Source organism: Trichomycterus rosablanca, chromosome 1 (genome assembly GCF_030014385.1).
Source record: "Trichomycterus rosablanca isolate fTriRos1 chromosome 1, fTriRos1.hap1, whole genome shotgun sequence".
Lineage (NCBI taxonomy): Eukaryota > Metazoa > Chordata > Actinopteri > Siluriformes > Trichomycteridae > Trichomycterus > Trichomycterus rosablanca.
The window spans coordinates 63,635,985-63,653,498 of NC_085988.1; the positions used below are offsets into that span (position 1 = coordinate 63,635,985).

Below are 17,514 nucleotides of genomic sequence, written 5' to 3' on the forward strand. Positions count from 1 at the left end.
TCCATTTGCAAAACTGCTTCTCACTGGATGTTCTGTTTTTTGCACCATTCTGTGTAAGACTTCGTTGACATTTCGTTTTCACAATTACATGAAAAAGCAGGTATACGGGTGTTACTAATAAAATGACCAGTGAGTGTATATCATAACTATATGACATTGTTAATTGGCTCTACTTTTCTAGATGGATACAGTTTGCAGAAGCCGTTCCTCAGTGTTAGATTAAAAAAATGCTACCCTTATTCCTCTGTGAAGTTTAAACCCTCCTGTGTGTTACAGATAAACGATCCACCAGTCTGTAGTTTATCTGACTGGCTTCTGGGTTGTTTTCAGGTAACCTTTTTCAACACCTTTGGCCAATCAGCACACTGTGATTCTGTGTGTCATTGATTACAAATCTGATGCTTTTTTTTCCCTTTGTGATTCTTTTTCATTTTTGCAGTTTTTGCTTTGAACCAATTCAGCCAACCAATCAGTTTCTAATCTTCTTTTACAGTGGATACACTCATTTCTTTTCATCATCAAATTGTGTTTGATCTCGTTGACTATTGTCCCATTATTGTTTCCACAAACACAGGACTATGATGGCACAGTTTGAATGTTGGTGAGGCAAACATTGGGGCTTGGTGAATGGGCTGGCAGCTTGGCAGATGGTATCTAAGCAGGCTGCACTGTCTGTGAACAATCGCTTTATTAAAATACATACACATTCATTCATCCATTCATCCATCCATTCGTCCAGTCCAGTCCAGTCCAGTCCAGTCCAGTCCAGTCTAGGCAGATGTTGGGTGTTGATGGGCTGGCACCTTGGCAGATTGTATCTAAGCAGGCTGCACTGTCTGTGAACAATTGCTTTATTAAAATACATACACATTCATTCATCCATTCATCCATCCATTCGTCCAGTCCAGTCCAGTCCAGTCCAGTCCAGTCTAGGCAGATGTTGGGGGTTGATGGGCTGGCACCTTGGCAGATTGTATCTAAGCAGGCTGCACTGTCTGTGAACAATTGCTTTATTAAAATACATACACATTCATTCATTCATTCGTCCGTCCGTCCAGTCCAGTCCAGTCCAGTCTAGGCAGATGTTGGGGGTTGATGGGCTGGCACCTTGGCAGATTGTATCTAAGCAGGCTGCACTGTCTGTGAACAATTGCTTTATTAAAATACATACACATTCATTCATTCATTCGTCCGTCCGTCCAGTCCAGTCCAGTCCAGTCTAGGCAGATGTTGGGGGTTGATGGGCTGGCACCATGGCAGATTGTATCTAAGCAGGCTGCACTGTCTGTGAACAATATCTTTATTATAATATATACACACACTCCCATTCATCCATCTATCCACCCATCCATCCCAACCCACCAATTCACCAATCCATCCATCCATTCATCCATCCATTCACCCACCTACCCATCTATCCAATCCATCCATCCAACCCACCCATCCATCCATCTATCCAACCCACCCATCCATCCATCTATCTATTTGTCCATCCATCCGTTCATCTGTCCATCCATCCATTCATCCATCCGCCATTCACCCAACCATCCATCCATCCATTCGCCCATCCATCCATCCATTCGCCCATCCATCCAGTGCAGTCCAGTCCAGTCAGATGTTGGGAGTTGATAAATGGGCTAGCAGCTTGACAGAAGGTATCTACACAGGCTGCACTGTCTGTGAACGATATCTTTATTAATATACTACGTACATACACACACTCCCACCCATCCATCCATCCATCCATCCATCCATCTGTTTATCCATCCATCCATCTATCTATCCAGGCCAGGAAGACATTGGTGCTTGGTGAATGTGCTGGCAGCTTGGCAGATGGTGTCTGAACAGGCTGCACTATCTGTGAACAACATCTTTATTATTATACACACACACATCTATTCATGCATTCATCCATCCATCCACCAAAGTTGTAAACTGGAGCTTATACTATGCTTTATACCAAACTTGTTTGTGTCCATATGCATATTATTTTTAATATATATTTAAAAAAAAATTTTATTTCATAAACAAAGATTGGTTATTTGAGTTTATATGCTGTTCATATTACATAAATAGTGGACTGGTCCTACAAAAATATTAATCAGTTCTTATTGGCAAACATTGCTGTTTATTCTGGCCCTCTGGATTGTCTGCCTGTCTCATTACCTACTAGCTCTTCTGAGTACAAATCAGATAGAGTAAGTGAAAGTGAATGTGTTTTTTAAGGGAGTAGTCAGCAGTAGGTGGGGGTGGGGAATTGTGAGATGCTGTTAGCCGATTACAGTTTAGAAAAGGCTCTGTGTGGGAGTCTCTGAGAGAAAGTGAAACTGTGCTAATTGTTGGCCTTGTGAGTCTGCAAATCCACTTAGTCTCCACTGGAATTTCCAGCATCCTGCAGGACATTGTTATTGTTCTTTTGCCAGGCCGCATGATGTCAGGGAAATCTTCTTCTGTTGGTCTTCTTCTCAAAAAATGGTTTTAACCTAAAAACAATCATTCAGCAATCAGAGTTTCCTGGGTTCTGTTCTTTTGAATAAACCAATTTATTTTATTAGTCATTATCTGGATAAGGTGGCAGAGCCCAACATGGGTTTACATACATTAATTACACAACAATCATTTAAATTATTTTTTTTATTAAAACAAATGTGTTTAAATGGATTTTTTTCATTTTATTTTAAATGTGACACTTGAAGACCACTAGCAGACCACTAGCAGTCTTATTCGCATCAGCAATGAAGAATCCCAGACACAAGCAGTTGTCTGATGGATGCCCGAATACGTCAATAGCACGGCTGAAATTTGAGCTGGAGATCTCGGTGGTGGTGACCTAGCGCATTAGACTGCTGCACCACCCGATAAATAAAAAAGAAACCAAATAATAAGCTGCAGCCTGAAGCAGTAGGAGAACATTCATAACAAAAATGAAATGAGGGGTATAATCACATATAACCACAGAAGAAATATAGAGATAGAATGAAAAAGAAATACAGAGGAGCTTGGTTGCCACTAGTGTCAGCTACTCGATCCACCAGAGTGACAACTTAAGGTCTGGAAAAGGAAACGCATTATAGAATGCCGGCATGAGAAGCTAGGCAGGTCCTCTACTTGACCTAAAACCCTAAGTACTGGCTCAACAAACAGTCTGGAGAGAAAAGAACCCTGCAAAGATCTGGTTCACTAAGCTGGTACATAAAGAGCCCTCACCGGTCAAAGCAAATAACTCTTAATAAGCAAAATAAAACGCTTTGGCTTATTTCAATTTTGGAATGTTTACCCATCCAGAAAATGACATCCCTGTACATACAATTATTTAAATATGTAAAAAAATATATATATGATTTTTATCTTTATAGCTGTGCTTAATGTCTCGTCCCTCAGTGTTGTTGAGCCATCCCAACATCATGTCTCTTTCATGCCATATGTCTTTGTTTCTGTTTTTGCAGTCTCTGCCTCATTTTTATGTTGAATCTAGCTCTGTTTCATTCAATGTGTGTGCTTGTGTCAAACTGGTGCTTAACTGTGGTGTTTTTCTTTGTGTGCTCATGCGTGGCTATTCTAGCCAGGCCAGGAGGACAGAGAGGAGAGCTTGGTACGCCCAACTTGGTTCTTTTTTAGCTCTTCCTGCCACTGCCAATGCTTCTGTCCCTCTCTGGCTTTCACTCCTCCGATCAGTACACACGCTCAGCAGCCGCGGAAACCAGTCAGATTCATGATCGATTGAGCTTTTTGATCCAATCTCTGAGACGGTCCCTTGTTGACATCTCCACTGATTGGATCAAATACTGGATGAAGACATTCCGTTTGCATTGCTGTAGCTTTGCTTGCATGCGCTGTTGCTGCAGCACATCTAACTGCTCACAGCCACAATGCTGCATCTAGTAGATGGGCACGCTTTTCGCTTTTATCCATCCACATTTTCATCAGCACGTAGAGATGGAGGGACTAGAAGGCCAGCACAATGTAGGATACCTGGATACATAAGGCTAGTTCGACCACACCAGTTAATGATGGTTCATGATGGACGGCGCTCGGGTGGCACAGACAGGGCTGATACTTATTTCTGGAGATCAATCTCCAACCCAAGACCTAGTCACCTCTTTTGATGACTTTCAGATCAAACCATCTGACAAGGCACCAAACCTTGGATAACCAGCTGACCTTCACTTCTCATGTAGCCACCATGACAAGATTGTGCCGGTTCCTCCTCTACAACATCAAAAAGATTCTGTCATTTCTCTTTATAAAAGCCACTTAGATTCTCGTCCAATCACTTGTCATCTCTTGGCTGGACTACTGCAACTCCCTCCTCAAAAGACGATTAAAAACCCCACCTCTTTACTTAACACTTAAGCTGAGAACTAACATGTACATACTAACGCTCTTATTCATTTCTTATTTTCTAAAATAAATAAGTAAAAAATTGGTTCTGACAGGGTTTCAGCAGATTTGTGTTCTTGGACTGTTGTTTACTTCAATTAGAGTAGGGTAAAGTTTTACAGTGGAAGCTCTTCTGTAAGTCACTCTGGATAAGAGCGTCTGCTAAATGCCAAAAATGTAAATCTAAATGTAAATAACACAAAAATCTAATGCACTAGCCCAACTCTGCTGAGATTTCAAGCTTTGGAGTGTTATTAACTGGTAGGGCACCCACACAGACATGATTGACTATGTCTTGAGGAACTGATTGTTCCTACAGCAATTGCAGATTTTCCTGGCCGTCTGAGGCGTCTGCACAAGAGATGAACTCACAACTGATAGAGCAGTACACCATACTGCTCTCTGTGAGACTCTACTACTGTCTCTGGCTGGTGAAAAGAAGTGATCAGTGATTTTACACATTTCAAAGGCAACGCTGGTCAGTGTGGGAGTCTACAGCTGCAGTGCAGGATTTGTCAGACTAGTCGACCTTCTTCCAATACACTGGATGGTCAGAAATTTAAACCAGAGTAGCTCTTCTGTTAGTCTGTACCAGATGCCATAGCCTTCATGTTCTCTAGCATTCCTGAGTCTCGGCCAATCAGCAACTCGTCTACAATTTGTGGCTTGTCCCTCCTCAGACCACTGTCTGTGGGTACTCAACAGGGCTGCCTGTAAGCATCCCTTGTTGTTTTCAGAGATACGAAAGCAGATCAACCCAGTCACCTGCCATAACCATTGTCCCTCATTGAAGTCACTTCTTACATTGTACATTTACATTTTCGGCATTGAGCGGACACTTTTATCCAAAGCGACTTACAGTTGTGACGACATACAATCTAAGCAATTGTAGGCCCAACAATGGGGATTGAACCGACAAATTTTTAATTACTAGTCCGGTACCTTAACCACTTAAGCTTAAGACTTAAGACTTGTCACTCAAGTGACGACCATCAGTCCAAGATCTGACAGATCCTTGATTGGGACATGCACGATTGTTATGAAGAATTGCAATGGACATTTTTGGGGTTGGTCCTAATGTTAATGCTTATAGGTGTACATGTTCCATAGTGGTTTAAGTAAATTTGTTTCGAAGTATATTTAGCTCTCGTGCTTTAAGTAACCAATTCTGTAGCCTGTTTCATCCTGTCCTAACCCAGTGCTTATTGGAAAGAGGATTACAGGCTTGCTGCTCTTTTTGGTTTCTTGTGTTGCTTGAACGATTGCAATGCATCACACTAATACTTCATGTTAAGCCGTATTATTTCCTTCATGTGTACTGTTAAGCACTGAATGTTTTTAAACTCTTGTCCTAGACCTGTGTTATATTTAAACATGCACAATTCAAGATAAGCACTTCTACTCTGACTATGTCCTGTTTTTTTTTTTCTTTTAGCTGCTGGATGTAATTTTGAATCATATACGTATATTCTAACATTATTCTGTGAACCACTTCTAATCCTTTCTTTCTAACAACCAGATAGGACGCACTCAGTCTTTACTTGCGTCTTTGCACATTCTTTCTCAGAAAGTCTTTGGTTATCCGTGTAATCAGAATGTAAACAAATCTTGCATGGACCTGCTATGTGCCAAAGATAGGGAAGTTTAATCCAGAGGCTTGGCTGACCTCGTCTTTTAAGCTTCATACAGTGTGTTAAATGGTGCTTCGATAATTGGCAGCCTTATCTTAATTTTTTAATCAACTTCCATTTCTTCTGTATACTTACTCTCACTACCGCACGTTAACCTGCAGCTCCTGTGCTATCACAGACATGATTGAAAACTATTAGGTTATGTTTAAGCATGCGTGCTCATGTCTAATTCTTTATATCTTTGTTTGTCCACTACTACTCCATCGCTTTCTCTTTAAAGAGGACCATCACATTGGGGGCAGGAGATAGACAGGTCATCCAGACGCCCATCAATGAATCCCTTCCTGTGAGTGGTTGCAGTGTGGCCCAGCTCTTCAGGCAGCTCGGTAAGCCTCATCACACACCTCACCCTGCCCATTTGTTTTTACTCAACAATGGAATCAGTTAAAAAAAATCAGTACAAAAGAAAATCTGCCGGTATACTCAAGTTCAAAGTTTTTTTTCAAGCGATACACATTTTTTCCATGATTTTTACCATGACCCAGGCAATACAAACTATGCATAAAAACGAAACATACAGAGGATCCTTGATTTAACGGACTGAAAGGGGGGAGAACTGCAGCATAAAATGCGATTGTCCGAAACGCGAGGTTTTTTTTCCCAGGAGGTGCAAAAATGTATGAAAACACAGCACCAGGGTCCACAAAAGTCCTAAACATGCACATATGATAAACAGTAAAATGAACAATGTAAATAAATATGTAATGTACAACCTGTAAATAAATATTAAAATTGGTGTACTGTACTACTGGGGAGAAATTTCATTTACCGTGTGTGGTGGAGATGTTTTTTTTTTTTTGCTGTGGTCATATAGTGGGAGTATACTCTATTATTCTGAGTCTTAAGCACTGCTGGTGGTTTTTGGAGCAGTGCTGGTGCACAACTGAGCACTAGAACTTTAGCATAAAGCATAAAATACCAAGAAAAAGGTGAGAACAAAGTGAGTCTTCCGACAAAATAAAGCCCGGCTAGTGGACAATCACTGAACTACTAGTCTTGGTACGCTTCTCCTGGGAATTTTAAACAGTCAGACCGGACATTTGGTTTTCCAGATTTTGTCTGTTAAATCCAAAATGCGTTAAATGGAGTTCTGTTAAATTGAGGTTACATTGTACTTAATTAATAAAAATGGTGGCAATCTGGTCCCACTGTGGTTTACAAGATGTAATGTAAAGCCTCCACGAGAGGGCATTTTTGTACAAGTTCATTTTGTGTTTATGTACCTGTTTAACTTTAATTATTATTTTTTTTTTTTCACTTTTTCCCCCCAATTTTCTCCCCTAATCTAGTCGTGTCCAATTACCCTGAATGCGTCCTCTATACTGATTCGACCCTTCACCTCTGACTGAGGACGCCTCTCAACTGACATACACCCCCTCCGGCACGTACAGTCAGTACAGACTGCATTTTTCACCTGCACGAGTCGAGTTCATACACTGACGGGCACTGTGTACGGAGGGCCACACCCCCATCAGCATTGTTCCTTAGCCCTGTGCAGGCGCCATCAGTCAGCCAGCAGGGGCCGCAGTCGCACCAGTTATGAGGACCTGTGGTCCGCCTTTTTCCCCCTATGAACAACAGCCAATCGTTGTTCATGCAGCCGCTCAGCCCAGTCGGAAGACAGAGCTGAGATTCGATACGATGTATTCGAAACCCCAACTCTGGTGTGCTAGCGTACTTTACCGCTGCGCCACCTGAGCGGCCTTGTTTATTTAACTATTAATATTTTCTCTGCGACCCAATTTTTTTGGCTTGCAACCCACCCAAGGGTCATGAAACAGGGTTTTAAAAAACCATATTCAAGTCTCACCTGTGTGAGCCAGAATACAGCATGGGCTCCCCCGTCTTACCTGTCTGGAAGTTAACATCAGCTGCAGACACACACAAAGACACAGAAAAAAAAGGAAGGGAGCAACAAGACTCCTGGCAAACATGCACCCTGTATACATATGTATGTAACAGGTGCTGGTGGCTGGGAAAAGACTCCCATTGTAAACACACCCTAAGGCTTTGTACCTGGAGCTGGCAATATAATAGTATTTTTAATCCGCCGTCAGCATTCTGCTCCTGCTGTAGGGAAAGTGAAAATACGGTTAGAATTAGAGATGCATGAGTACCGATACTGGTATCGGGTATTTGCCCGATACCGCGCTCATTAACTTGTACTCGTACTCGCAAACGAGGCTCCGATACTAAACATCCGATACCGTGTGCCTAGTGCACGTTGCTGCGTTATGCCTAGTTCACACTACACGATTTTTGCCCTGATTTTCGCTCGCCGTCTGGTCGACGCTAGATTTGCCGGCTCGGGAGCAACTCGGCGTTCGCTCGGCGATCAAAACTCTGCTCTCGATCGCTAAGTGTGAACTATCCAACAACTCGATCCGACCGGCTCGCCGAGCGCTCGAGTTTTCTAGCACGTCAGATATCTGATCTCAGATGTGCGACTGGGAATGAGTGACATGTCGAACAGCCAATGAGAACGCAGGATACGGTGTGAGGGGAAACGCAGGAGAGGAGTGTAAACAGGTGGGACAGGGGGATAATATAGTTTATATCAGAATACACCGGCACACACACACACACGTTTTACAGTATTTCTGACCTGATCACTACAGAACAATCCATGCTATTCGTGTTGCCAAATCCACTCAGATTAATGTATTTTTCCTCCTTGATTTCATCACGTCAGCGCACAAACACTTTGATCACTCGCTACTTGTTGACGTGCATTTTTGGACGTGGTATCATTAAACTTCTCGTCACTTCTCACGTGTGTTTTTGTTTAAAAAAAACAGTATTCTAAATAGGTATTGGTATCGGTATCGGTATCGGCAAGTACAAAAATACATGTACTTGTACTCGTACTTGGTTGGAAAAAAATTGTATCGATGCATCCCTAGTTAGAATAATCATACCAGTTTGCTTTTAGGTATTGAAATGCCTACATTTACATTTATAGCATTTATTGGACACTTTTATCCAAACCGACTTACAATTACAATCCAAATACAATCCAAGCCGTTCAGGAGTCCGGGCCTTGCTTTTATACATTTGACATCAGTATGTTTCATTTAAACACACGCACTAGGTGTGCTGTGAATAAGTTTTTGCCCCCTTCCCAATTTCTTCTTTTTTTGATAATTTGTCTCATTTAAATGTTTAAGATCTTTCAACTCATTTTATTATTAGATAAAGACAACAACAAGCTAACAGATCAAAATCACTGACTGCACCTTTAAGCTATTTTAGACCAAAGTGTCCAAACGACTGCACATTATAACATTCATATTGCAATAAATCAGACCATTTTCATATCTTGTAGATAATATGTCTGTCTCTGTGTTTACAGGTATTGTAAACGTTCTGTATCTGTTCTGTGCTGCTCTGACTGAGCACAAGATCCTGTTCCTGTCGAAGAGCTATCAGCGGCTCACTGACTCATGCAGAGCTCTGCTAGCCATCATGTTTCCACTCAAATACAGGTGTGTCTAAAATTCTGTGTGTGTAGAGAAATTAGGGTCACACTTTTTGCATTACATTGGTCAAACAGACTCACCATTATCCATTCATTTATGTTTCTTCTTCATGGTCACTGTGGGTGTGGTGCCACCTTGAAATACTGGGTGTAAACAGGTGTACATAACTGACTGGATGCCAGTTCACTGTCAGGCATCAGACATGTACACATTTACGTTATTCACTTTAATACACCTAGCAGGGGTGGCATGGTGGTTCAGTGGGTAGCACTGTCACCTCTTAGCAAGAAGGTCCTGGGTTCGATTCCCAGGTGAAGCGGCCCGGGTCCTTTCTGTATGGAGTTTGCATGTTCTCACGTGTCTATGTGGGTTTTCTCTGGGAGCTCCGGTTTTCTCCCACAGTCCAAAGACATGCAAGTGAGGTGAATGGAGATACAAAATTGTCCATGACTGTGTTTGACATTAAAGACTAAAACTGATAAATCTTGTTGTTGCTGTATGACACTTGCTTTGCTATCTGCATCACTGTGTGATTTTTGAATCCAGGCTTTAAGGTGTTGATGATTCTGGTTTCCACTGATCGTTATGTCATTTTATTCTTATGTGTAAAATTACACAGTTTATATCAGTAAAGATTTTAAACTTAAGTTTTTTTGTTAATTAAGATCCGATGTGTAATTTAAGTGTCTCCTTAAATTTTTTTAACACTGTATTTATATTAGGGCTGTCAAACGATTAAAGATTTTAATCGCGATTAATCTCAGAATTTTATATAGTTAATCGCGATTAATCACATTTAAAAAAATCTGTGTAAATGTTATAGAAAACAAGGATTTTTAAGTGAAATGTTACAATTAAAATGGTGAACACATTTTATGCTAAATGTACTGATGTTAAAAACTGCTGGGACAAGAGAAAACTGTAAGGGAGTTTTATTCACTCACATACTAGGCAGTAATACTATCCAGCAGAGACCCTTGACTTCGTATATATGTCAGATTGTAGGTTAAAATTTCTTCATCAGCAAACATTGTAGATCAGCGGTGCTTTAGGTGGGATAAGGCGTAGTTAATTTAACAGACTTTTCTGTGGTTGTATCGTGACAATGGTTTGATGGACGTTTCTACACGGTGAGTGTGTTTTGACCCTTTGGGGCTTCCATAGTTCATGGAATAACATGCTTGGCTAACGACTCTAGCTGTCCACTATTCTATACCGTAACAGAAGAAGTAATAAAAGTGTTCTGCTCCCGACAACTTGTGAATACCGTGTATTTATTTCTTTATTAAGAAAGTGCATCACTACCACGCTCGGTTACATTTGAGAAACGCTGTCTTAATGAGAGATGCCGTGCACGGTCAAGTCTCAACATGAACTACGGATGACTCGCAGAGCCAAATAAAATTTGCGTTAACGGCACTATTTTTTTTTATCGCGTTAAATTGAGATCGCGTTAATGCGTTATTATCGCGTTAACTTCGACAGCCCTAATTTATATATATAAAATATTGGGCACAGTGTTCTCATAACTGTTTTAACTGTGGGCTTATCTCTTGTAGTTTCACCTATGTCCCCATCCTGCCTGGGAAGCTCTTGGAAGTCCTTTGCACTCCAACACCCTTTATCATCGGTGCCAACTCCTTCTTCCGCGTAGAAACCCAGGAACTGGTAAGAGCCTGCATCTTCTCATTATTCTCATCAACTTCTAACCATTCAGATTGATGATAATGTAATGGAAACATTTAATACGAGCAAAGCACTAATGGGATCACAGCAAAAAATCATTCCGAATAAACATGAAAATGTACTTAATCTGGTAATGTTTTTTCTGATCATCTTATTAAAATACATGCACCCTTGTTTGTTTGATCACTGTACATGATAAACAAATACAGTCTAGGGGAAGGAGTGCAGTGATTAAGGTGCTGTTTGGAACACAGCCTTTGTAAATACATGCACATCACAGTGTAGTATGATGCCCAAACATCTTAACAGATAGGTCGGCATGGTGGCTCGGTGGGTAGCACTGTCTCCTCACAGCAAGAGGGTCCTGGGTTTGATTCCCAGGTGCAGCAGTCCAGGTCTTTTTTGTCTGGAGTTTGCATGTTCTCCCTGTGTCTGTATGGGTTTCTTCCCACAGTTCAAAGACATACAAGTGAGGTGAATTGGAGATACAAAATTGTCCATGACTGTGTTTGACATTAAACTTGAACTGATGAATCTTGTGTGACCAGTGATTGTCATGAATGGATCCAAAGTGTGTAAAACATGACGTAAAAATCCTAATTAAATAAATAAATAATCTTAAAAGAAAAGTCAAACATATTATAGAAACCAAAAAATAAGACGTCATCTTACCAACAGCTGTTCTGTGTCATTTATTCAGCTGATAAACTGAGCTAAACACACACAGTCAGATACAAAAATACTTTCACAAGAGGCTTAATCTTGGTCAGGGTTACGATTGGCTTGGTTCTACTTTGGAAACACTGGTGCAAGAAAGAAACATTCCCTGGACATGGTGCTAATCCATGGCAGGAAAACTGCTCATTAAAGCATTGTCACATCATTGTTTACGAACCCTGGGTCATTTGAGTTGGGACGTTTTGTATAGAGCAAATAAAACAAAACTCTGTGATTTGGTAATTCAGTTTAGCTTTCATTTTATTGACAATATTGCAAAGAAATTACTTTTAATGTTTTGGCTTGCCAACCTGATTTTGTAAATATAAACAAATTTTAAATTTGATACCAAAAAAAAAAAAATTAGGATGGGGTAAAACAAGAGTGAAAATTTAAATAATAATAAAGTTACACAATTTTGAAACATTCTACAATAAGCAGGTGAATTGGTAATAGCTGATGGTATCATGGTTGCCTATAAAAGGAAAATCAAACAAAAGATCAGTCTTTGCAAGCAACCATGGGTTGTGGCTCACCACTTTGTGAGCGAATTGCCATTAAAAATAAAGCATTTCTCAATGCACAATTGCAAATAATTGAATCTTTCACCATCTACTGTTCATAATATTGTGAGAAGATTCATAGTAATTATAATAATTCATAGTAATTGTAATAATAGTAAAGGTCAGAGATCATTGTTGAACGTATGTGACCTTGGAGTTCTCAGATAGCTTTGTATAAGAAACCTTCATGCTGTTGTGATAAAAATAGCCACATGATCTCTGTAGCACTTCAGAAAACCATTATCAAGTCCACAGCTGCATCAAGAAATGTTACATGAAACTCTGTTATGCAAGGAGAAAGCCATATAGCAATTTAATGCATAAACACGTCTGAGTTCTCTGGGCACTTAGCTTTCTAATCATTTCTTCCAGTTTTCTTTGCCCCTATTTCCTTACCATTGAGTCTTCAGGTGACATCATTTGTCAAGTCCTAAGACACGGTTACTATGTAAATACTGGAGTTCATTAATGAGTCATAATGAAATCATCAGTAATTTGCTTTTGAACATGTGCAATGTTTAAAGCTGCATTCAAAAACTTGATTTTAATTGAAATGAAAATCGTTTGAACAGTGACTAAGCTCCCACCCTGATTTTGGGGTCAGTTTCTCTGTGTATGTGTTCATATGTGCTCTTCTTTGGTGGGTCCTATACAGTATTAGCCTCCACGTTTGTATACCCCAGAGGTCTTACAAAATGAAGATGTAAAGTGCAGGGCAGATGCAGCTTGTTCATATTTAGTGAGGAGGTGTTGACATAGCTGATGTTTAAACAGCTGTTAGACAGCTGTGGTTTTTTTTTTATTAGAACTGAAAAGCTAAAAATGCCACTGAGCATGTTGCAGGTTTTGAAATCAAAGTTTTGACAGGCTGTTCAGCCAAAACATTAAAAGTTATTTCTTTGTACTTTTGTCAGTTAAATAGGTTTAGGCAACAAACAGTTTAGGTATCAATAATAATAAAATAATAACTTTTTATACACTGCCTGGCCAAAAAAAAAGGTCACACACTGTAATATTTTGTTGGACCACCTTTAGCTTTGATTACGGCACGCATTCGCTTCCACAAGCTTCTGCAATGTTACAACATTTATTTCTGTCCAGAGTTGCATTAATTTTTCCCCAAGATCTTGTATTGATGATGGGAGATTTGGACCACTGCGCAAAGTCTTCTCCAGCACATTCCAAAGATTCTCAATGGGGTTCAGGTCTGGACTCTGTTGTGGCCAATCCATGTGTGAAAATGATGTCTCATGCTCCCTGAACCACTCTTTCACAATTTGAGCCCGATGAATCCTGCCATTGTCATCTTGGAATATGCCCGTGCCATCAGGGAAGGAAAAATCCATTGATGGAATAACCTGGTCGTTCAGTATATTCAGGTAGTCAGCTGACCTCATTCTTTGGGCACATAACGTTGCTGAACCTAGACCTGACCAACTGCAGCAACCCCAGATCATAGCACTGCCCCCACAGGTTTGTACGGTAGGCACTAGGCATGATGGGTGCATCACTTCAGCCGCCTCTCTTCTTACCCTGATGTGCCCATCACTCTGGAACAGGGTAAATCTGGACTCATCAGACCACATGACCTTCTTCCATTGCTCCAGAGTCCAATCTTTATGCTCCCTAGAAAATTGAAGCCGTTTTAGCCTCACTGACAAGTGGTTTTCTTAAGGCTACACAGCTGTTTAGTCCCAATCCCTTGAGTTCCCTTCACATTGTGCGTGTGGAAATGCTCTTACTTTCACTATTAAACATCTCCCTGAGTTCTACTGGAGTTTTTCTACCATTTGATTTCACCAAACGTTTAAGTGATCGCCGATCACCATTATTCAAGATTTTTTTCCGACCACATTCCTTCCTCGAAGATGATGTTTCCTCACTGTCCTTCCACTTTTTAATAATGCGTTGGACAGTTCTTAACCTGATTTTAGTAGTTTCAGAATCTCCTTAGATGTTTTCTCTGCTTGATGCATGCCAATAATTTCACCCTTCTGAAACAGATTAACATCTTTTCCACGACCACAGGATGTGTCTTTCCACATGGTTGTTTAACAAATGAGAAGCTACTCACTGCATCAGTTAGGGTTAAATAACTTGTTGCCAGCTGAAACATAATCACCCATGCAGTAATTATCCAATGGGAGGCTCTTACCTATTTGCATAGTTAAATCCAGGTGGTGACCTTTTTTTTGGCCAGGCAGTGTATATTCTCACAATATATGATCAGATGAAGCACCCCCCACGGTGTACATTGCCATTTAACACTCAGGCTTGCTTCGCTGATGGACTCTGGACTGTGCCGACTGGGTCATGTTCTGCATTGAGGCACCCCCTTATTTTCTTTCAGCTAGTGTGCTAATTACTTGTCATTATTTGTGTTTTTTAAATAGTTGGACGTGATCATTGCAGATCTGGATGGAGGGACAGTGACGATTCCTGAGTGCGTCCATATATCTTTGCTGCCTGAGCCACTTTTGCAGCAAACACAGACGCTTCTGTCTATGGTAAACCATCATTAACTTTTCACTATTATAAACCAGTAATACTACTTTACTCAGTCCTATAAAACCCATTCTCCGAACCTGTATTTTTTACCTGTGTAGCCTTAATGCTCTCAAGATCACAGATCGATTTATTTCATAGGTAAATAATTTGAACACCCCACCAACCAAACCAATAAATTCATCTTATAAATGTTATAAACAATACATTTGAATTCAAATGTTTACCTACACTTGTTGTAGACAGACAAGTCTTGGAAGTAATGTGAATGTAATGATTTCTGTAAGTGACAGTTCTTACCCATAAATATCCATACCATGGTAAAGAATTTATGGCTGTGCAGAGGGTCGTCTGTCCTTGTCTTCGGCCAGTGAAATGTAGAGGAACAAACTGGGAGCTTTGACAGTGACTTGATGTAATTCCCATCTGCAGATTCAGAACGTAACTGTGAAAGAACGCAGTGTAGCCGAGTGTGTGCTAGCATGGTCTATATCCATATGGGTGAAAGTGAAGAATGTGTGTGTGTGTGTGACTGATGTCTCAGTGGAAGCAAGTGACCTGCTGACTGGCTTTACTGTGTTTATGTGACAGCAGTCAGTGCAGTGATATTTCTCTCTCTGGAGAAACAAGTGCCGGTTTGTTTCTCTGAACCTCGTACGATGTTTTTAGCTTAACAAAACCATGCAGGCTAGTCAGTTGATGCTCTTTTCATTTCCAGTGTGTTGCTAATACTGCTTGCTAATAAGTAGTTTTAAACAGAAATAGACCAAATAAGAATAAAACGCTCACTCACTTTCTTAATCGCTTATCCAATTAGGGTTGTGCGGGGGGGAAGGGTGCTGGAGCCTATCCCAGCTTTTCAATGGGCGCAAGGCACACACTAACACCTTGGGGGGCGCCAGTCCATCTCAGGGCAGACACACACACACCCACACCCATTCACCTATAGGGCAATTCAATGTCTCCAATTAACCTGACTACATGTTTTTGGACTGTGGGAGGAAACCGGAGCTCCCGGAGGAAACCCACGCAGACATGGGGAGAACATGCAAACTCCGCACAGAAAGGACACGGACCTGCCCGCCCCGCCTGGGGAACTAACCCCGGACCTTCTTGCTGTAAGGTGACAGTGCTACCCCCCGAGCCACCGTGCCGCCCTAAGAAATAAACAGTACAAGATAAAGAGTTAGACTTTAAATGGATAAGGTAATTCATGGCAATGCCACCTCAGTCTGAGCAAAATGATCTGAATTCATGTGTATCACTGTAACATGACATCTGTCATAATTAAGCGATCAAAAATAATATAGCTTCTGTTATCAAAATTACTTAGTAGTGGAATGGTTCAGGATATAAATGAGTTTATGAGCAAACTGACTATAATTTAGCATGGTGCAATTATGATATATAGCATTTCACCATAATTTGTCATGTTTTGCCCATTCTTTGTATGTATTTGCATACTTACAATCCACATCAGTAATGTCTTATTGTTGCAAATACACTATATGAGCTAAGGTATTGGGACATTATAATTATTACAATTCATGTGTTTCAGCAACAACAATTGCTAAGGTGTAGTAAATCAATTATGTAAAGGACAATATATGCTTTAAACTTTGCAGCAACAGTTTAAGGAAGACAGTATCTATTACAGTATTATTGTGCCATGACATGAAGAAAAGCTTAGCTTGAAGAAACTTCAGTGGCCTCCACAGAGCCCTGACCTCAGCCCCAGTGAACAGCTTTGGAATAAACTGGAACATCAGTTGAGGATTTCTTGACCAACATCAGTGCCCTGCTACACAAATTCCCTTGACTGAATGGGCTGAAGGTGTCTGCCAAATGCCATAAATGTAAATGTTGTTACAGCTGATATATCACATAGAGGTCACTGTATTTTAATACCATTTGTTTTTAACACGTACCGTCCAACGTTATCAAAGTTAAGTGTTTAAACACTTTCGGCCATATAGTTTACAATGATCAGCCATAACATTAAAACCACCTCCTTGTTTCTGCACTCACTGTTCATTTTATCAGCTCCACTTACCATATAGAAGCACTTTATACTGTAGTTCTACAATTACTGACTGTAGTCCATCTATTTCTTTACATACTTTTTAGCCTGCTTTCACCCTGTTCTTCAATGGTCAGGACCCCATACAGGACCACTACAGAGCAGGCATTATTTAGGTGGTGGATCATTCTCAGCACTGCAGTGACACTGACATGGTGGTGGTGTGTTAGTGTGTGTTGTGCTGGTATGAGTGGATCAGACACAGCAGCGCTGCTGGAGTTTTTAAATACCATGTCCACTCACTGTCCACTCTATTAGACACTCCTACCTAGTTGGTCCACCTTGTAGATGTAAAGTCAGAGACGAACACTCATCTATTGCTGCTGTTTGAGTTGGTCATCTTCTAGACCTTCATCAGTGGTCACAGGACGCTGCCCACAGGGAGCTGTTGGCTGGATGTTTTTGGTTGGTGG

General features: G+C 40.7%; 1 protein-coding gene across 4 annotated transcripts in view; it reads left to right on the plus strand.

The window, feature by feature from the left end:
* sbf1 (SET binding factor 1) overlaps positions 1–17,514 on the plus strand; it is a 126,799-nt gene that overhangs the window by 66,258 nt on the left and 43,027 nt on the right. For 2 of the 4 annotated variants that reach the window (XM_062994732.1, XM_062994745.1), the window contains exons 6-10: positions 277–330; positions 6,292–6,397; positions 9,424–9,556; positions 11,110–11,218; positions 14,910–15,023. In XM_062994732.1, the coding sequence (XP_062850802.1) occupies positions 277–330; positions 6,292–6,397; positions 9,424–9,556; positions 11,110–11,218; positions 14,910–15,023 (516 nt within the window). Of the gene's footprint in view, positions 1–276; positions 331–3,562; positions 3,593–6,291; positions 6,398–9,423; positions 9,557–11,109; positions 11,219–14,909; positions 15,024–17,514 lie in introns of all 4 variants that reach the window. The other 2 variants (XM_062994733.1, XM_062994737.1) reach the window with 2 other exon arrangements.